The 22,399-nt window shown below is 46.4% G+C and overlaps 2 protein-coding genes across 2 annotated transcripts in view; both read right to left on the bottom strand.

Annotated features, from left to right (window-relative positions):
• Positions 1-22,399, bottom strand: part of AGBL4 (AGBL carboxypeptidase 4) — a 2,019,815-nt gene that overhangs the window by 707,869 nt on the left and 1,289,547 nt on the right. The gene's annotated exons all lie outside the window — the stretch shown is intronic.
• The window catches only part of BEND5 (BEN domain containing 5), a 78,448-nt gene that overhangs the window by 35,255 nt on the left and 20,794 nt on the right, over positions 1-22,399 (bottom strand). The window contains exon 3 of the mRNA XM_040360524.1: positions 18,197-18,581. Within this exon, the coding sequence (XP_040216458.1) occupies positions 18,197-18,581 (385 nt within the window). The remainder of the gene's footprint in view (positions 1-18,196; positions 18,582-22,399) is intronic.

Raw genomic sequence — 22,399 nt, 5'->3', positions numbered from 1 at the left:
CGCTAAAACTTTTGTGCAAACCAATCAATAAACGTTTATTGTTTTTTTTTTTTTTTTTTCCAAAAAATAGGTAGAAGAATACGTATCGGTCTAAACTGAGGAAAAAAAATGTTTTTTTTATATATTTTTGGGGGGATATTTATTATAGCAAAAAGTAAAAAATATAATTTTTTTTCAAAATTGTCGCTCTATTTTTGTTTATAGCGCAAAAACTAAAAACCACAGAGGTGATCAAATACCACCAAAAGAAAGCTCTATTTGTGCGGGAAAAAGGACGCCAATTTTGTTTGGGAGCCATGTCGCACGACCGCGCAATTGTCAGTTAAAGCGACGCAGTGCCGAATCGCAAAAAGTGCTCTAGTCTTTGACCAGCAATATGGTCCGGGGGTTAAGTGGTTAAAGGGACAAATGTTCAGCAGGAGACAGACAAACACTCTGCCTGAACAATCATCCTCTCCAACGAGAGAGAGCACATGCCCAATGCTTTGGCATTTGGACACACCCCCTACTAGAGTGTTCCAGCACTATTGTTTTTGGCAAGAAAAGTGTATACTCTCCTCTTTTTAATAATTCAAAAAAAAAATCAGACAGTCAGGGGTTACACAATACAAGCCCATTTTAAAATAATGCTACTACATAAATAAAATGATACTCCCAGTGAATCACTGTATAATAAAATTACACAGCAATGCCAGATTTAACCAGCAGATGTCCCTGCAATCTATAACTGATGATCTACTGCTACACATATGGTGTCTGGAGAATTTTCCTGGAATCCCCTATAATTGTAAACTGATAATATACTAGAAGGTGATATACAATGTTGATTATGAACATATGTAGTAGCAATATTAAGATATAAACCCGTTCCAGCAAGAAGTGCATTCTTATAGCTAGATTCACAGAGTTACGGCGGCATATGAGTAGATCTGCCGTCGTAACTCTGAATCTACGCCGTCGTAAATTCAAGCGTATTCTGGAAACCAGATACGCTTAAATTAGGCTAAGATACGAGCGGCGTAAGTCTCCTATGCCGTCGTATCTTAGGGTGTATATTTACGCTGGCCGCTAGGTGGCGCTTCCGTTGTTTGCAGCGTTGAATATGCAAATTAGCAAGATACGCCGATTCACGAACGTACGTGCGCCCGTCGCAATTAGTTACGCCGTTTACGTTAGAGATACGCCGGCGTAAAGATAAAGCTGCTCCCTAGGTGGCGCAGCCCATGCAAGGTATGGACGTCGGAACAGGCCTATCTTTTTACGTCGTTTGCGTAAGTCGTACGCGATAAGGGCTGAGCATAAGTTACGTCGCAGGCAGTGTTCGACGTATCTTAGGCATTCTATCCGACGCATGCGCACTGGGATATGTCCACGAACGGCGCATTGGCCGTTCTTTAACCACTTCCCGACCTCCTCATGTACATTTACGTCGGCAGAATGGCACGGACAGGCACATCAACGTACCTGTACGTGCCTGCCTAGACGTGGGTGGGGGGTCCGATCGGGACCCCCCCCCCGGTACATGCGGAGGTCGGGTCCGCTCAGGGAGCGATCCGGGACGACGGCGCGGCTATTTGTTTATAGCCGCTCTGTCGCGATCGCTCCCCGGAGCTGAAGAACGGGGAGAGCCGTATGTAAACACGGCTTCCCCGTGCTTCACTGTGGCGGCGCATCGATCGAGTCATCCCTTTTAGTAGGGAGACTCGATCGATGATGTCAGTCCTACAGCCACACCCCCCTACACTAGTAAACACATGCACAGTGATCCCTAAATGTTACAGCGCCCCCTGTGTTTAACTCCCAAACTGCAACTGTCATTTTCACAATAAACAATGCAATTTAAATGCATTTTTTGCTGTGAAAATGACAACGGTCCCAAAAATGTGTCAAAATTGTCCGAAGTGTCCGCCATAATGTCGCAGTCACGAAAAAAATCGCTGATCGCCGCCATTACTAGTAAAAAAAAAAAAAAAAATGCAAAAAAACTATCCCCTATTTTGTAAACGCTATAAATTTTGCGCAAACCAACCGATAAACGATTATTGCGATTTTTTTTACCAAAAATAGGTAGAAGAATACGTATCGGCCTAAACTGAGGAAAAAAATTTTTTTATATATGTTTTTGGGGGATATTTATTACAGCAAAAAGTAAAAAATATTGTTTTTTTTTCAAAATTGTCGCTCTATTTTTGTTTATAGCGCAAAAAATAAAAACCACAGAGGTGATCAAATACCACCAAAAGAAAGCTCTATTTGTGGGGAAAAAAGGACGCCAATTTTGTTTGGGAGCCACGTCGCACGACCGCGCAATTGTCCGTTAAAGCGACGCAGTCCCGAACTGTAAAAACCCCTTGGGTCTTTAGCCAGCATATTGGTCCGGGGCTTAAGTGGTTAAAAACATCAATCACGTCGGGTCACTAGTCATTAACATAAAACACGCCCCCCTGTTCATCATTTGAATTAGGCGCGCTTACGCCGGCCCATTTACGCTACGCCGCCGTAACTTAGGAGGCAAGTGCTTAGTGAATACAGCACTTGCCTCTCTGACTTACGGCGGCGTAGCGTATATGCGATACGCTACGCCGCCTCAAAATTAAGCCAGTGTATCTGAATCTGGCTATTAGTGTCCTTCTGATGTAGACTTTAGCATCTGATTAATCCGGCAGCCATAATGACAGCTATAACTTTGACGCGTCTCTTATTTACGGTCACCTCCATTCTGCTGATCATCATTGTTAGCGGGAACACTCATGGCCTGTCTCTTTAATGACCCAATACTTCAACGCAAATTGTCCGCTGCTCCCAATGCTGGAATTACAGGTGCCAAACGCCCTTAGCAAACGCTATTATATTGATTTCTGAATATTTATTATAATGCCTTCCTGTACTCGGCACACTCGCCTTCAATGAGAAGAAGCGCCGCGGTTGTCTTAGATGACATTTGGGTAACCTCAGCCCTGTACACCGGCAACCATCAGAGACCACCTGAGAGCAGAGGAGGATCGCCGAAACATCCCAAACCGTCCAACTTTACACATCAAACGCCGAGGCGGCACCAGAGATCTACAGAAAAACCTCCGCAAGGTCAGCGGGAGGTGAGGGCGTCCGACATTAACGAGAAATGCTCCAAAATACGGGAGAGAAAAAACCGAGGAGCCTCCGAGAGGAGCCTCCGAGAGGGGTCTCCCCGAGCTATTGTACCGAGAGAAGAGGAGATGTATTATTACAGCTTGTTGGAGACGCTCTGTCATGTTACATTAACTTAGTCTATGGAAGTTCTGATAGTAATGGTTATTAGACTGTAATCCAATCCCAACTGACCCTTCCACGGCGCCAAGTTATACAACACAAGTCATAATTGAAAAAAAGAAAAAAAGAGAAGAAGATGCTACACACCATATTAGTTCTATTGTACCATTATATAGAAGGTGGAACAGGCGAACATTTCATTTCTTTGTTATTTGGATTCAGAAGGCATTTTTAGGTTTGCTTCAGTGAATAGAACACACTTTACTGCAAATTGATTCAAGTCTTATGGCAAAACAATCACCACAGAAACCAGATAAATTACAAGGAAATTAACATGGAGACAATAGAATGGTTTGGGTGAATTTTATTTCCAGATTTTTTCTGATACTTTTTGTGTACAAGTAAAAAAATCTGTGTATATATATATATATCTCAGGGCTTTTTTTCCCCTCAGAGTGCAGAGCTGTCGCTAGTAAACAAAGAAACCAGACTTCTGTGTTTACAAGTGATTGTGGGGAGCTGGCACCAAAGGGTCTGATACAAAGATAAATCTCCTGCGCTCCGGTATTTTTTGGAAAGATGTTTGAAGAAAAGGTGAAACTCAATAGCAACTCAATAAAAAAGTATCTTCCAAAGTCTTGCAGCCCTCCTCTGAATCGTTGGAATTCATAAAACTAAAGGAAACAAAAGAGGAAAAAACGGAGGGCGCACCGACCTAGTGTGATACTGATTGGTGGATTTTATTAAATAAATAAAAACAAATCATAATACTCACAAAAGGAGTGTTAAAAACAGGCCTTGAATCACAATGCAGCAAAGAACCAACACCATCGGCATAAAGAGATTTTTAATACAGCTTACCTGTAAAATCTTTTTCTTGGAGTACATCACGGGACACAGAGCGGCATTCATTACTATATGGGTTATATGGAGTACCTTCAGGTGTAGACACTGGCAATCTCAAACAGGAAATGCCCCTCCCTATATAACCCCCTCCCATAGGAGGAGTACCTCAGTTTTGTAGCAAGCAGTATGCCTCCCAAAATGGTCCTCAAAAAAGAGGGGTGGGAGCTCTGTGTCCCGTGATGTACTCCAAGAAAAAGATTTTACAGGTAAGCTGTATTAAAAATCTCTTTTTCTTTATCGTACATCACGGGACACAGAGCGGCATTCATTACTATATGGGATGTCCCAAAGCAATGCTTACAATGAGGGGAGGGAGAACATCTCCAAGACAAAAGGATTTAATTTAGAGATATACTCAAATCATAATAAATCCAACTTAGTTGAGAAAAATAATTTTAAATTTTAAATTTAACTCAAAAAAGAGGAGCCCCCGGAATCCGAGGGTCTCAAACTGCAGCCTGCAGCACTGCCTGCCCGAAGGCAGTATCAGTATTCCTTCTTACGTCCAACTTGTAGAATTTTGTAAACGTGTGGACAGAAGACCAGGTTGCCGCCTTGCAAACTTGAGCCATAGAGATCTGGTGGTGTGCTGCCCAGGAGGCGCCCATGGCTCTAGTAGAATGAGCCTTTAATGATACTGGAGGAGGCAACCCTTTCAAGCCGTAGGCCTGAGTGATTAATTGCTTAATCCACCTAGAAATGGTGGACTTTGCAGCTGCCTGCCCCTTCTTGGGCCCATCCGGTAGAATGAACAGCACATCTGTTTTCCGGATCTTCTTTGTAGCTTTAAGATAGGCCTTCATGGCCCTGACAATATCCAAGGTATGCAGCAACCCTTCCTTTCTGGAAGTAGGTTTAGGGAAGAAGGATGGTAATACCAAATCCTGGTTCAAATGAAAACTGGATATGACCTTCGGTAGGAAGGAAGGATGAGGGCGGAGAACGACCCTGTCCTTATGAAAAACAAGATATGGTTCCTTACAGGATAAGGCCGCTAGCTCCGAAACTCTTCTTGCGGAAACTATGGCAACCAAAAATACTAACTTCCTTGTCAGTAGAACCAAAGGAATTTCAGCCAACGGCTCAAACGGTTGTTTCTGTAAACTTGACAGAACAAGATTTAAATCCCACGGACAAAGCGGGGATTTAACTGGAGGTCTAATACGTAAGACCCCTTGAAGGAAGGTCTTAACCAGCGAGTGGGTGGCCAGCGGCCGCTGAAACCACACTGACAGAGCAGAAATCTGTCCTTTGATTGTGCTTAATGCCAATCCTTTATCCACTCCTAGCTGGAGAAAACTTAATACTCTATCGATGGTAAATTTGCGAGAAAAGCCATCGCTTGGACTCACACCAGCCTACATAGGCCTTCCAGACCCTGTAATAAATCACCCTAGAGACCGGTTTCCTGGCTCTGATTAGGGTAGAGACTACTTTCTGAGACAGACCTCTACCCCTGAGAATCAGGGATTCAGCTTCCAGGCCGTCAAATTTAGATGCCGTAAGGCAGGGTGGAGGATCGGACCTTGCGATAGCAGGTCTGGCCGTAGAGGAAGAGTCCAAGGGTCTCCCACTACCATCTTTAGGATGAGTGAGTACCATGCCCTTCTGGGCCATGCTGGAGCTACCAGGATGACTGGTATGTGTTCCACCCGGATCCTGCGCAGCAGGCGGGGTAGTAACTGGAGCGGGGGAAACGCATAAAGAAGTTTGAACTGATGCCAAGGGCAAACCAACGCATCGGTTCCGCAGGCCATCGGATCCCTTGAGCGGGATATGAACCTGTCTAGTTTCTTGTTGAGTCTCGATGCCATGATATCCACGTCCGGCACTCCCCATCTTTGGCAGAGTGCTTGAAAGACTTGTGGATGCAGAGACCATTCCCCCGGCCATAGAGTCTGGCGGCTTAAGAAGTCCGCCTGAAAGTTGTCCACTCCTGGAATGAATATTGCCGATATGCAGGGCACATGCGCCTCTGCCCATAGGAGAATCAAGCTCACCTCTCTCTGAGCGGCTTGACTCCTGGTTCCCCCTTGGTGATTTATGTATGCCACGGCCGTGGCATTGTCTGATTGAATTCTCACCGGGAACCCCTGCAATTTTGACGTCCAAGCCCTGAGGGCTAGTCGAGCAGCTCTGAGCTCCAAGATGTTGATGGGCAACTGCTTCTCTGGCTTTGCCCAAGTACCTTGGCGAGTGCAACCATCCAAAATTGCTCCCCAGCCCGTCAGGCTGGCGTCTGTGGTCACTATCTTCCAAGCCACTGGGCTGAAAGACTTCCCCTTCAGTAGATTCTGAGGGTCTAACCACCAACACAGACTTTGTCGGACTCTTGATAAGAGCGGCAACGGGATATCCAAGGCCTGTGGCCTTCTGCTCCATGCTGACAGGATGGCTGCCTGTAGGATGCGAGTGTGGCTCTGGGCGTATGGTACCGCCTCGAACGTGGCCACCATCTTGCCTAGTAACCTCATACATAGGCGAATAGTCGGTTCTTTCTTGCTTAGAACCAGTAGGATTAATTCCTTGATGGCTTTTACCTTCCTCAGAGGTAGGAACACTCCTTGTTGTTCTGTGTCTAATCTCATGCCGAGATATTCCAACTGCCTTGTGGGCTGGAAAGCTGACTTTTCTCGATTTAGGACCCAGCCGAACCTCTCGAGGTATTGGACCGTGAGGGCCACTGCTCGCTCCAAGCCGGGAGACGAGTGGTCTATGACTAGGAGGTCGTCCAGGTATGCTAGGATCGTGACCCCTTGGATCCTTAGCTTGGCTAGGATCGGAGCTAGGACCTTCGTGAACACCCGGGGGGCCGTAGCCAACCCGAAGGGAAGCGCCACGAATTGGAAGTGACGCGAAGCCACCATGAAGCGTAGATATCTTTGATGTGGCTGATAAATTGGAACATGAAGGTAGGCATCCTTTATGTCTATGGACGCCATGAAGTCGTCCTTCTGGAGTGTGGCAGCTGCTGACCGCACGGATTCCATCCGAAATGAGCGGATCTTTAGATATGCATTTACCATCTTTAGGTCCAAAATTGGCCTGACATCTCCATTGGGGATGATGAATAGGTTGGAGTAGAAACCCAGCCCCTGTTCCAGGACTGGCCGGAATCCGAGGCGGATCGTTTGGAATCCTCGACTCCTGGAAATGAGGAGGAGGAAACCTTAGGAAATCTAATTTGTAGCCTGTGGCCACGGAAGACCGTACCCACTCGTCGGGAATGCTGGCTTCCCAAATCTCTGAAAAGAGTCGCAGCCTTCCCCCCACCTTCGTGGGTGGGGGCGCCCCTTCATAAGGTTGGCTTGGGGGCTGGTTTTGCTGGTTTGCGAAACCACTGCCTTTTGCCTCTAACAGCCTGTCCTTGTGATTTGCTGTTGAAGCCGAAGTTTGCTTTTGCAGGAGGCCGTCGATACTGCTTGGCATTAGAGGGCCCCTGCCCAGGGGAATACTGTCGTTTAAACGCAGGCCCCTGAACCTTCTTCTTAGTTGGCAAGAGAGTACTCTTGCCGTTTGAAATGGTCTGAATGTATTTATCTAGGTCTTCTCCGAAGAGTCGTCCTCCATGGAAGGGGAACCCTACCAGGAGCTTCTTGCATGGGGGCTCAGCCTCCCAGCTTTTTAACCATAAGAGTCTTCTCATATGGATAAGGGATAACGATAAACGTGACGCTTGCTGGATAGAATCCTTGATTGCGTCTACCGTAAAACATATGGCCTTAGGGACATCCGAAAATTCTTCTGCCTGCTGGGCAGGAATAAGTTTAAGCATCTGCTTAAATTGATCCGATAATGCTTGAGCGACCCCAATCGCAGCCACAGCTGGCTGTACTACTGCCCCTGCAGTAGTGAAGGAGTTCTTAAGTAGTGCTTCCAAACGCTTATCAACTGGATCCTTGAACACCTGTATGTTTTCTACAGGGCATGTTAACGATTTGTTAACACATGAGATGGCTGCGTCCACTGCAGGAGTAGCCCATCTTTTGGAAAATTTTTCTTCCATAGGATATAGGACAGAGAACTTCTTAGGTGGTAAGAAGATCTTATCTGGCTTGTTCCAATCTTGGAACAAAACTCCCTCTAATAGAGGATGGATCGGAAACACAGCATTGCTTTGAGGCGCCCTCAGTGAGCCCAAAGCTGAAACCGTCGATACCTGGAGATCTGGTACTGGCAAGTTGAATGCCCTATGGACCAAGTCCGACAATCCTTGAATCCACCAGCTCTCCCTCAGGGAGACTGCCCCAGACTCCTCTGTATCCGGATCTTCGATCCCTGAACCTACTTGGTCCTTGTCCAAGAGGTCGTCCAATTCCCCTGAGGAAAGGACCTCCTCTTCTGAGGGTCCGCGCTCGGGCGACGGAGATCTATTCCGCTTACTGCCCCGCATAGCTGCGGCTATCATTTTACCCATGCTTTTCTGCATCTCTTTTAAAGAGGTGAGTAATACCTCCTCCGTGACCATCTTAGGGTTGGACTGACCCGCGTCAGCTCCAGCCCCAGATCCCGATGGCCCCAAGGCTCCCTGTGGGGAAAGCAGCGGCATAGCATTGTCCGAGACCTCAGACTCTCTGGGGGAATCCCCACCTCTTGTACCCTTGTTTTTTGATGCCATGGTACAATACCGAGGTACACCTGCTACTTATTGGTACCTGGGACTTATAAATAGTTAAATGCCCAAACACCTGTTTGGGGGATAAAAAATGCTTCCTCTCCCCTAGATGACACTTTTTTTTTTTTTTTTTTTTTTCAAATCTAGGAAAGAAAAAACATTCTGTCCCCCTGAGTAGTATTGCAAGAAAAACTATGAGATGGAAAAGAAACAGCCTATTTCTAGGCTTGAAAACAGTCTTTCTGAAGACTGCAATATTCTTTCTGGCCACTGTGTGTCCTCGGCGCCCCGTGCTTGCCGTTCTGGTCTTTCCTCCTCAGTTCCAAAGTATTGAATGAGCTATATGGAACAAACAAGGAAGGGCCGCCCCTTCCTTAAGCCACTGACCCGCCCTTCCCCCCCAGCAATCTCAAACAGGAAATGCCCCTCCCGACAGGGGGGGGGTGGGGTTGGGAGGAAGGGACCTCTCTGCTCCAGAGGTCGGCGTTTTGCCTGCTTTGCAGGCCGTGAGGAGGAAGACTGAATGGAGCATCGCCTGGAGGCTTGCAGGTAAGCACAGCTCTCTGACACACACATATACTTTTATATCACACAGGCCCCACTCAATGCTTTTCCAACACTACAAGGGAGGTCACATCTTATGGGGAATAATACATATAGAGCCATCCTATCTTTATGATATGTGACTAGTTTGCCAGATGCAGTGCATAACTTTAGGCATGTCCCCTGTGACCCCCCAGAAAAAACCTGCTAAGAACCAAGTTCCGCAAGTTTTCCCCTCACTTACCTGCTCCATGCCGCAGGACTTTGCCAAGCAAGAGGCCCAATCTTCCCCCATCTCGGTGGGGATGTCTAGACCTTCAGGCCCTGGGTTCCTATGAAGGATCCACTGTCCTGGGCCCATATAGCACTCTGGCAACAGAAACATTAGGCACCCAAAGGTTTCTAAGTTCTGGGCCCAGGGTCCAGCTCTCTAAAAAGAAAAGCATTATGGGCTATACCCCAAGGGTTTGGGGTCCGGTTACTGACCACTTTAGCGCTGAGGCTTTTTTGGACAGAACCGGTTAGCTCACCTAATCCCAAGGATGTGGAGGCAAGCTAAACCATGACTAACACCTAAGACACTGGCGGAAAAACTGAGGTACTCCTCCTATGGGAGGGGGTTATATAGGGAGGGGCATTTCCTGTTTGAGATTGCCAGTGTCTACACCTGAAGGTACTCCATATAACCCATATAGTAATGAATGCCGCTCTGTGTCCCGTGATGTACGATAAAGAAAGCACGATATTGTTTCGATCCGTGACCGTGGCTAGAAGGTCTGCAGACCTTTTAGCTCTGAGGAAAGGGGTTCTCCCCTGAAACGTGTCAGCCCTAGCCACGGTCACGGATCGAAACAATATCGTGCTATGCCGATGGTGTTGGTTCTTTGCTGCATTGTGATTCAAGGCCTGTTTTTAACACTCCTTTTGTGAGTATTATGATTTGTTTTTATTTATTTAATAAAATCCACCAATCAGTATCACACTAGGTCGGTGCGCCCTCCGTTTTTTCCTCTTTTGTTACCAAAGGGTCTGACCCAGAGATGGTGGAACTGAGTTCCCCCTGAAAAAAAGCCTTGTACTGTGTGTGTGTGTGTATATATTTATATCATATATACTCGAGTATAAGCTGACCCGAATATAAGCCGAGGACCTAATTTTACCACCAAAAAAAAAAAGGGGAAAACGTATTGACTCGAGTATAAGCCGAGGGTGAGAATGCAGCGGAAGCGGAAAAGAGAGTCAACAATGCCCATTTGCACACCTCACTGTGCCATACCTCACTGAGCCCATTGCAACATCACTGTGCCCATTGCAGTCTCACTGTGCCATACCTCACTGTGCCCATTGCAGTCTCACTGTGCCATACCTCACTGTGCCCATTGCAGTCTCACTGTGCCCATTGCAGTCTCACTGTGCCATACCTCACTGTGCCCATTGCAGTCTCACTGTACCATACCTTACTGTGCCCATTGCAGTCTCACTGTGCCATACCTCACTGTGCCCATTGCAGTCTCACTGTGCCCATTGCAGTTTCACTGTGCCATACCTCACTGTGCCCATTGCAGTCTCACTGTACCATACCTCACTGTGCCCATTGCAGCCTCACTGTGCCATACCTTACTGTGCCCATTGCAGCCTCACTGTGCCATACCTCACTGAGCCCATTGCAACATCACTGTGCACATTGCAGTTTCACTGTGCCATACCTCACTGTGCCCATTGCAGTCTCACTGTGCCATACCTCACTGTGCCCATTGCAGTCTCACTGTACCATACCTCATTGTGCCCATTGCAGTCTCACTGTACCATACCTCACTGTGCCCATTGCAGTCTCACTGTGCCATACCTCACTGCGCCCATTGCAGTCTCACTGTGCCATACCTCACTGTGCCCATTGCAGTCTCACTGTACCATACCTCATTGTGCCCATTGCAGTCTCACTGTACCATACCTCACTGTGCCCATTGCAGTCTCACTGTGCCATACCTCACTGCGCCCATTGCAGTCTCACTGTGCCATACCTCACTGTGCCCATTGCAGTTTCACTGTGCCATACCTCACTGTGCCCATTGCAGTCTCACTGTGCCATACCTCACTGTGCCCATTGCAGTCTCACTGTGCCATACCTCTCTGTGCCCTTAGCAGTTTCACTGTGCCATACCTCACTGTGCACATTGTAGTCTCCTGTGCCATACCTCACTGTGCCCATTGCAGTCTCACTGTACCATACCTCACTGTGCCCATTGCAGTCTCACTGTGCCATACCTCACTGTGCCCAAGTACCTGAATTCTTGACAGGCGTCCATTTTTTTTAAAGTTGCGGCTTCCTCCTGGCGTTCCGCTCCGTGATAGGCATTTGACACTGTGTTCCGCCTATCACGGAGGTCCTCTCATCCTCGGACTCAGTTTCCCAGCAGACACTTTGTTCAGTGTTGCGCCAATCATGGACATTCTTTCATCCTTGGACAAGAGGACGTTCGTGATTGGCGGAACACAGTGTCAAATGCCTATCATGGAACGAAACGCCAGGAGGAAACCGTAACTTTTAAAAAATGGACGCCTGTCAAGAATGCAGGTATACTGACTCGAGTATAAGCCGAGGGGGTATTTTCAGTCCTAAAAAAGGGCTGAAAACTCGGCTTATACTCGAGTATATATGTTTTATATATAATTATATTTATTATACACACACACACACTATATCAAGTGCATTGGCGCTGCCAAACAGACTGCATCTGATAGGTGGCAGTAACTGATTGGCTGATCATTTTCCACCCACCTTCAGCCGATTACTGCTGAATTCAAGCCATCTATCTATCCAATGAGGATCCGAGACAGTGCACTATCCAATGAGGATAGAGCTGCTGTGCACGTTCTCATCGCTGGAACGATCGGGTTCAGTTAAGTAAAAGGGGGGCTCTGGGGGGCTGCTGCACTACAGAAGGTTTTTCACCTTAATGCATAGAATACATTAAAGTAATTGGAACGTCTTTTCCCTAGAAAAATAAAACATGTTTATACTTGCCTCCTTCATGCAGTGGTTTTGCACAGAGCAGCCCTCTCCTCGGGTCCCTTTTCTGTGATCCTGGCCCCTCCCTCCTAATCAGTGCCCCCACAGCAAGCAGCTTGCTATGGGGGCACCCAAGCTGAGTCACAGCTCCGTTTGTCCATTCAGAAACGGAGCCCGACCCGGCCCAACCCCCCCTCTCCCCTGATTGGCTAGCTGACTTTGATTGACAGCAGCTGTAACCAATGGCGCAGATGCTGTGTCTCAGCCAATCAGGAAGGATAATCTCGGACGGCTGAGACATTCGTGGTCAGAGAGGGACCTGAGGTAAGTGTTAGGGGGGCTGCTGCACACAGAAAGCTTTTTATCTTAATGCATGGAATACATTAGGACAGGGCTCGACAATATCCGGGCGCCCAGTCGCAATTGCGACAATAGTGACCTGGCGCCCAGGGAAGCTTAGGCCTGCAGTGTCACCCATCAGTGCCCACAGTGCCACCAATCAATGTCATAAATCAGTGTCTCAAACAATGCTGCCCATCAGTGTCACCTACCAGTGCCCATCAGTGTCACCTACCAGTGCCCATCAGTGTCACCTACCAGCGCCCATCAGTGTCACCTACCAGCGCCCATCAGTGCCGCCCATCAGTGCCCCCTTATCTGTGCCCATCAGTGCCCCCTTATCTGTGTCCATCAGTACCCCTTATCTGTGCCCATCAGTGCCCCCTTATCTGTGTCCATCAGTGCCACCCTTCAGTGCCACCCATCAGTGCCCTTCAGTGCCACCCATCAGTGCCGCTTTATATGTGCCCATCAGTGCCGCCTTATCTGTGCCCATCAGTGCCGCCGTATCTGTGCCCATCAGTGCCGCCGTATCTGTGCCCATCAGTGCCGCCGTATCTGTGCCCATCAGTGCCGCCGTATCTGTGCCCATCAGTACCACCTTATCTGTCCTCATCAGTACCACCGTATCCGTCCCCATCAGTACCACCTTATCTGTCCCCATCAGTACCGCCTTATCTGTGCCCATCAGTACCGCCTTATCTGTGCCCATCAGTACCGCCTTATCTGTGCCCATCAGTACCGCCTTATCTGTGCCCATCAGTACCGCCTTATCTGTGCCCATCAGTACCCCCTTATCTGTGCCCATTAGTGCCGCCTCATCAGCGCATATCAATGAAGGAGAAAAATTACCTGTTAGCAAAATTTTATAACAAAATATGAAACATTACTTTTTTTTTTTTCAACATTTTTATCAAAAAATAAAAAACAGCAGTGATTTGTGTGAAAAAAATTATAAAAATGTCATTTGGGTACAGCGTTGTATGACCACGCAATTGTCATTCAAAGTGCATCAGTGCTGAAAGGTGAAAATTGGTCTGGGTGGGCAGGAGGGGGGTTTAAGTGCCCAGTAAGCAAGTGGTTAGAAAAAGAGCCAGGGCTGGGGGAATAAATAATTGTAAACAATGAAAAGAAAAAAAGCTATAAATGGCACTGTAATGCGGGTCACCGAGGGCTTGTAGAGCAATGCACAGTGTTCATGTGTGCTTTCTATGGGTTTACACTTAAAGTCTAAGATGCCTGAGCGCTTCTCTAATTGGTAGACACAAGATGAATGAGAGAACAGAGATTTACATGACGGTTCTGAGCAGGAGATTCTACAATATAAACTCGGAATAATGTAAAGCAGCACTTGTGCTGTGGAGCGAACGGGTCAGCAATGTACTGCGGTCAGCAGGATTTCCAGGTTATACCGGCACGGGGCCACTGACAGCACACTGAGATCTCTTAGATTTGTGGGCAGCCGGCAGCGCCCGATGTCACTTTATAGTTTACCGGTTGCAGTTGAAGTTCTGTGCTCAAAATGAGAGGAATAAATTGTGCAAAGAGGGGGCACTAAAATGGTTTAAGGTTCTTATGATGTAGATAAATCAGCGCGCATTTAAATGCCTAACGTGATTAATGTTCAGAAGAGAGCAGAGAGGGCACAACGGAGAGACTTAGCCGAGATTTAAGGAACCGCCAGAAGAAAATCTAACTCAGAACAAAGAACTTTCCACAACAAAGTAGAGAACTTCTCCGCCACTATTCACCTTATGTGCGCGGAGGAATCGAACGCCACTTCCTTATAAAATGAAAAAACTAAAATTGTCTGAAGGCATGGCGACATCCAATGGATCAGTAAACTCAATCTACCTGGACTATGCCAAGCAGCATTTTGTTATTTACAGAAGATAATTATTTAGGCCGAGTTCACACCTCCGGGTTAGGCCTAGGTTAGGGTTTCCCATTGAAGAATAAGGCTAGGACACCTCCCCCAGAGGTCAAAGGTCAGAAGGCGGGTTCCCAGAGGTCAAAGGTCACAAGCGTGGCTGACCCACCCCCACCAAAGGGTACCGCCTACCCCAACTAAGTCGGGAAATAAAGAAGTCGGGAAATAAAGAAGTCGGGAAATAAACAAGCCGGGGAATAAACAAGTCGGGGAATAAACAAGTCGGGGACGAAACAAGTCGGGGACGAAACAAGTCGGGGAAGAAACAAGGTCGGGAAATAAACAAGCTGGGAAATAAACAAGCCGGGAAATAAACAAGCCGGGAAATAAACAAGCCGGGGAATAAACAAATCGGGAAATAAACAAGCCGGGGAATAAACAAGCCGGGAAATAAACAAGCCGGGAAATAAACAAGCCTGGGAATAAACAAGCCGGGGAATAAACAAGCCGGGAAATAAACAAGTCGGGGGAAGAAACAAGTCGGGGGAAGAAACAAGTCGGGGGAAGAAACAAGTCGGGGAAGAAACAAGTCGGGGAAGAAACAAGCCGGGGAAGAAACAAGCCGGGGAATAAACAAGTCGGGAAGAAACAAGTCGGGGGAAGAAACAAGTCGGGAAATAAAAAAGGCGGGGAATAAACAAGCCGGGAAATAAACAAGCCGGGAAATAAACAAGCCGGGAAATAAACAAGCCGGGAAATAAACAAGTCGGGGAATAAACAAGTCGGGAAATAAACAAGCCGGGGAATAAACAAGTCGGGAAGAAACAAGTCGGGGAAGAAACAAGTCGGGGAAGAAACAAGTCGGGGAAGAAACAAGTCGGGGAAGAAACAAGTCGGGGAAGAAACAAGTCGGGGAAGAAACAAGTCGGGGAAGAAACAAGTCGGGGAAGAAACAAGTCGGGAATAAACAAGTCGGGGAATAAACAAGTCGGGGAATAAACAAGTCGGGGAAAGCGTCTTGCACGCGCTTCGCAGCGGGGGTCCGGTATGTCCCTGTTCTCTGTTTCACGGACGAATCAGGGCCAAATTTTGTCCTAAATTCGGCTCTGAAACTGAGCTAAAAGACGCACAGCACTCCAAGCCGCTCCGCAGTCGCAACGGACATATGTGAACCAGCTCCATAAATGTCTCTGGTGACTGATGACAGGAGCCACGCCATCTGCCAATAGGGGACAGATCCGCTCTTCCAGATCGCTTCGTTCTGGACTAATACTACACAGACCAGGACTTTTAGATCGTATCGGTACCATCAAACCGCACCTGTTATGGACCAGCTTGACTCCTTATGTTTTTGGAAATGCAAATAGCCTCCGAGATTGATCCAATGATGCTAGGATTTATATTGTGCCCACTATAACGCCTTGATAGCCCTTATGACCCCATGGAGCCATAGTCTGCACATGCGCGTGGCCGAGGGATTACCTCCATCTTGATTCTACCTTTATTTGAATGATCGTCGCACGGTGAAACATCTGCAGTGGGGTTTTTAGGTTTTACAGCTTTAAAAAGCATTAAGCGCAGTAAAGTCTCTGAAGAAGAATTAAACCATATGTTTTTTGAAATGCGTTGAATAGTCTGTCATTTGACAGCCTTGGGCTTCCCTTCTCAGCTGGTTTTTAGCTATTTTCTATTATATGTGTTTGTTTTTTACTTCTATGTTTGATGTTTCATCACGTATTAGCTTTTTGCATATGTTAATAAAATTGTAAACTTTTTTTTTATACATTACTGTCTGTGGTCCATTTAAAATACAATTTTTTGAGAAAAAAAGTGTATTTTTGTACTCACCTTCACAATGCCCACAAGCAAAATGACAACGGTGTGGACATAGTTTTATAAACTATCTTTTTTGAATAACTATGTGGAGCGGCGGCAGATTGTAAAATAGTAAGTGACCGGATTTATATTATAAAAACGCATGATGAAAGGACATACATTTAAAAAATGCTAATTGTGGTTGGAACCCTGATTTAAAGTGGATGTAAACCCCCTCTCATCCTTTCTAACTACTTGCCATAGAGCTGATCTATAAGGATACAGATGTCTCCTGCATGTATCCTTACCTGTCAAATGTCTGTTATAAGAACTGAAAGACTGCAGATTCTGTCAGTGGATCTGTTTTTCTGGAGCTCGGTGGGTGGAGTTGTGATGTCAGTAGACTCCCTGCCCTCCTCTACACTCCCCTTGTCAACATGCATTTTCTCCTGTGTATTCCTTATACTAAATTCTGCTATGATCAGTAACATCCAGGTAAAATCCAGAAAAGTAACCACATGACTTCAGAAAAGGAGTGGGGGTGGGAATTAAAAAATAATGCCTGTCTCAAGCTAGTGCATGAGATATGTAAATAACCTGTCACTCACTAGGGGTGCAACGGATCGTGCCCGATCCGCGATCCGAACGGGTCAACCTGTTCGGATCGGAACAGTATGCGATCCGCGGAACGCACCACCGCCGCGGCCTTAGGAAAGACCGCGGCTTCGGCCTAGCTCCGGAGCGGTCGGCCATCTTGGTACACTCGGCAGCGGTGTGCGCTAACGTCATCACCCCTCCCTCTGCTCGTGGATTTTTTTCTACTTTGCAAGAGCGCGCGCCGCGCTGCGCCGCGCTGCGCCGCGCTGCGCCGCTAACTCTGCATGTAACCTGGAGACGGACCGAGTACATCAGTACAGTGAGTTGGCTAATGGCTTAATAGCCATTAGCCAACTCACTGTTCTGATGTACTCGGTCTAGTAAAACAGTAACACTGTAATTACCATTTTTGCCACTGTAATAATAGTCATAGCCAACATTGCCCCCACCATAGTAAACAGTAACACTGTGTGTATATTCATTTTCCCACTGTAATCAGTGGGAAAAATGGCTATACACACAGTGTTACGGTTTACTAGTGTGGGGGCAATGTTGGCTATGACTATTATTACAGTGGCAAAAATGGTAATTACAGTGTTACTGTTTTACTAGTGTGGGGGCAATGTTGGCTATGGCTATTATAGCCATAGCCAACATTGCCCCCACACTAGTAAAACAGTAACACTGTAATTGCCATTTTTCCTACTGTAATGGTCCCAAAATTGTCCGATGTGTCCGCCATAATGTCGCGGTTACGAAAAAAATCACTGATCGCCGCCATTAGTAGTAAAAAAAATATATATTAATAAAAATGTAAAAAGACAAAACTTTTGTTTGTCTTGTGTTTTTTTTTTTTTTACTGATCCGAAAATGATCCGATCCGTGACTCCTGATCCGAGGATCGATCCGATCCGTGAGTTTTTTGATCCGTTGCACCCCTATCACTCACAGCAAGGGGGAAGAACTGACAAAAGTTTTCTCCTGTCCGATTATCTCACTGAACAATAAAAGAGGATTGCTCAGAGCTGGATTAACTCTTTGTGGCAAGACTGGGCACAGATGATAGGAAATCTTATACTCGACATTGTGACAGCAAAAAAAAAAATCATGTTTACATCCACTTTAACCAAACTGACATGAAACCGAATGAGTAGTTCTGTGTGGAGGACACACGTTAGATTGTAAGGGCTAGGATGTTTGGTTCAAAACAATGTAAAAAGAACATGTCAGACAAGATGCCTTAGAAACTTACCACTGCCCAGTCTAAGCAGTAGCACATCCTGGAGTCTCCGGTTCAGAACTCGTAGCTCCTTCACCTCCGTCACTAAATTGCCGTAATCTTTCAGCTTTTTTGCCTGCTGAACCAGCTGCCTCCGAGTCCTTTCCAGCTCATGCTGTATGTGCCTCATTTCCACTTGCTGCTGCTGGTAACTCCTCAGCAATTCCTCATACAGAACTCGAGGGACCAGAGCTTCGTCCAGTCTGTCCATGTGTGCCGCCATGTGACAGGGGTCCATGAATGTCTCATCGCAGCCAGACTTGTGACTCTGTCCAACTCCATTCTGTTTCTCCAGGCGGGCCACAACCGCTTCAATGCTCTTACGGGTTCCTTCCACATGTTTCCTTCCATCTGGTCTCTACATATAAAAAGGTTATTTTAGACATGGCTTCTGGTATAAGATGAAAACATGTGAAGTATTAAAGCGGAGTTCCGGCCACAATTTCACTTTTTAAATATAAATACCCCTATAATACACAAGCTTAATGTATTCTAGTAAAGTTAGTCTGTAAACTAAGGTCCGTTTTGTTAGGTTGTTACAGCATTTAAAGACTTTATAAAATAGAAATTGACTGGGGCCATCTTAAGTGTGGGCATCATGAAGCCAGACTGTATGACTTCCTGGATTTCAGCCTTGCAGATCTCGCACATGCTCAGTGCTGCACAAGCAGTGTAATAGATTTCAGATCAGGTTTCAGCACCTGTACTGTCCAAGTCACATGATTCTTTGAGACTGGGGAGTGCACAGACTCCTGGAAAGTTACACCCACTACATTCCCAGGAGTCTGTGCGGTGTAGGTTAGGAAGCATTAAGCACCTAGGTGCAGGAAGTGGGAAGATTAACTATTCTGCCTAGCAACAACACTTTGAAGGCATCTAAAAAAAAAAAAAAAAAATCGTAAAGGACTAATGATTTTTTTTTTAAACTACTGATGTAATGTTATATTTATGGGTGGAACTCCACTTTAACTAAGGTCTTTGGTGGGTGATCTTAGTCACCCTGATTTTCCACCAAATGGTGCCATCTTCCCAACCTTTATCGGAAAATTGGAAGCCAGCTACACTCCTGTTGCTAAACTTTAAAGCTACAATATTTTTCCTAAATAGCTTCCTTTACCTTAGTGCAGTCCTCCTTCACTTACCTCATCCTTCCATTTTGCTTTTAAATGTCCTTATTTCTTCTGAGAAATCCTCACTTCCTGTTCTTCTGTCTGTAACTCCACACAGTAATGCAAGGCTTTTTCCCTGGTGTGGAGTGTCATGCTCGCCCCCTCCCTTGGACTACAGGAGAATCAGGACGCTAACTAACACACAGCTCCTTTCTCTATCTGCAACATAGAGAGCGTCCTGACTCTCCTGTAGTCCAAGGGAGGGGGCGAGCATGACACTCCACACCAGGGGAAAAGCCTTGCATTACTGTGTGGAGTTACAGACAGAAGAACAGGAAGTGAGGATTTATCAGAAGAAATAAGGACATTTAAAAGCAAAATGGAAGGATGAGGTAAGTGAAGGAGGACTGCACTAAGGTAAAGGAAGCTATTTAGGAAAAAAAAAAATTGTACCTTTACAACCCCCTTTAAACAATGTGATCCAGTCATGGTTTTGCACAGTAACAGTAAATAGAGATGTGTCATGGGATAAAGCAGGACAGCGATTTTTAAGCCGACCATAGACGGTTCAAATCTTGGGTGGTTCAGCAGGAACCAATCGAGATTTGAACCATGTATGGCAGGCTGAATGTACTAAGTTGGGCACAACCAGCCTGCTGGATATTACATATGATTATTGCTAGCGGCTGTTATAGATCAAAGATCACTTGGAGTCATAATGGGGCTGACTTACTAACACTGGACAGTAGAGCTGCACGATGCCGGGCAAAATGAGAATCACAATATTTGTTGCTTAGAATAAAGATCACGATTCTCGCGGCGTAAAATCTTTCACATTATACAAAAAAATTTAGGCTAACTTTACTGGTTAGTTTCTTTTTAATTCATTAGTAAGTAAGTATTGTTTCCAAAAAAAAATTGCATTTGAAAGATCGCTGCGCAAATACATTATGACATAAAATATTGCAACAATCACCATATTATTCTCTCTATATATATATATACAGAGCTTTTTTCCTCAGAAAATAGGTGCAGGAACTCAACCACGACCCGTTCAGATTTCACAAACAGTAGGAGGGTCTTAAAGGGGCATTAAATACCAGGATTGCATTACATACAGAGTGCAGAGTTCAGGGGGGTTACAAAGCTGTCACTTGTAAACACAGAAACCAGACATCTGTGTTTACAAGTGATTGTGGTGAGCAGGCACCAAAGGGTCTGAGCCAGAGGTGGTGGAACTGAGTTCCCCCAAGTTCCCCCTGAAAAAAAAGCCCTGTATATATATATATATATATATATAATGTTTGGGGGTTCCAAGTCATTTTCTAGCAAAAAAAAAAAAAATTTTTTTTTTTACTTGAAACGAACAAATATCAGAAAAAGGTTTAGGGCCAGATTCAGAAAGAAATGCCTATCTTTAGGCGGGCGTAGCGAATCTCAGATACACTACGCCGCCGTAACTTAGAGCGCCAGGTCCCGTATTCACAAAGAACTTGCGCTCTAAGTTACGGCTGCGTAGTGTAAATGGGCCGGCGTAAGCCCGCCTAATTCAAACTAGTGGGCGTGTTGTATGTTAATGACCCCACGTAAATGACGCGCTTAACGAACGGTGCATGCGTGCGCATGCTCAGTATCACGTCGAATTGTCTCCGTAAATTACGCCCGCTCAATGCTTAGTCGACGTGAACGTAACCTACGCACAGCCCCATTCACGGACGACTTACGCAAACAACGTAAAACGTGTATAATTCTACGCTGTTCCGACGTCCATACTTAACATTGGCTGCGCCTCATATAGCAGGGGTAACTTTACGACGGTCAGGCGCCTTACGTAAACGACGTATATTGATATGCAGGACGCAACTACGTTCGTGAATCGGCGTATCTTACTCATTTGCATATTTTTTAATGGGAACGCCGAATGCGTCCAGCGTAACAATGAGGCCACGATACGCCGGCATAGGCAAGTTACGTCGGTCGGCTGAAGCCATGTTTTCAGGCGTATCTAGCTTTGTGAATCGGCGTAAAGATGCAGCAGCGCACATTTTAAATTACGCCGCCGTATCTCCTTTCTGAATCCAGCCCACAGTGTTCAAGTGGTTAAACTTTAATCCTCATTGACGCACAGAAGTGTATTCCTTTGATGTAAAGGACAAATTGTTACAATGTTTAGACTTAAAGCGGAACTTCCGCTCATCGGACAGGTATTTGCACCCACTTCCGGCGACACAGTCTGCGGGTAGACTGCGGGCAGAACGTGAGACCCCCCCCCCCCGGTGTGTTCTGGGAAACACTCGGCTCCCAGAACACAGCTGGGATCAGTGAGCACGGCGCAGCACGACTCCAAAGTGCGCCGTAGGAAACCGGGCACTGAAGCCGCAATGCTTCTCTTCCTGGTTCCCCCACCGAGGGGAATAAATATCTGAAAAGTGTGGCATGCATTCAGCCCCCCTGGAACAAAATGTGGAATAATTCAAGGGGTATGAATACTTTTTCAAGGCACTGTATAAGTAACCCCAACTCATTCTTTGTACTGCTGGATGGAAGGTCCCAGGAGAAATATATATTGAGGACCTCAGGGTGCTTGTTGGAGAAAGACCTCTGGTGTGATCATTAGGATCTGGAAGGAACCATACTTGACGGGGTAGGGGAGGAAGGGGATTGTTTCTGGGGCCACCTAGAGCTTACATATGCGTGAGTTTGAGCCTCTGTAATACGGTGGCTAACTGTAGTCAGTAAGAGGTTGTGTGTGAAAGTTGTGTGTGAAATCTCTGTTTCTGCCCTATCAAACATGAGCATCTGCAGGTAGGGGCAAGGGGGGGGTCAAGGCCCCCCCCCCCCCCGGCAGGGCTGGTGCACACAATCAGTCGGGGCCGCCGTGCTGCATGTCCCAGGGCCGGGAGTCACATACACGACGTGGAGCGTCAGGGAGTCATGGTGTTTGTGGCCCCTGAGCTGAGTGGAGGCAGCGCGGCCAGAGGCAGGAAATACAAAGCTCTCCCTTTAGCTTGCCTGTTACCTTTCACCTGCTGCCTGGACAGCGTCCAGGCATGCTCAGCCTGACCAG

This window comes from Rana temporaria, chromosome 7 (assembly GCF_905171775.1).
Source record: "Rana temporaria chromosome 7, aRanTem1.1, whole genome shotgun sequence".
Classification (NCBI taxonomy): Eukaryota; Metazoa; Chordata; class Amphibia; order Anura; family Ranidae; genus Rana; species Rana temporaria.
Note: the sequence above shows the minus strand (reverse complement) of the source record. Positions and strands in the feature narration are given on the sequence as shown.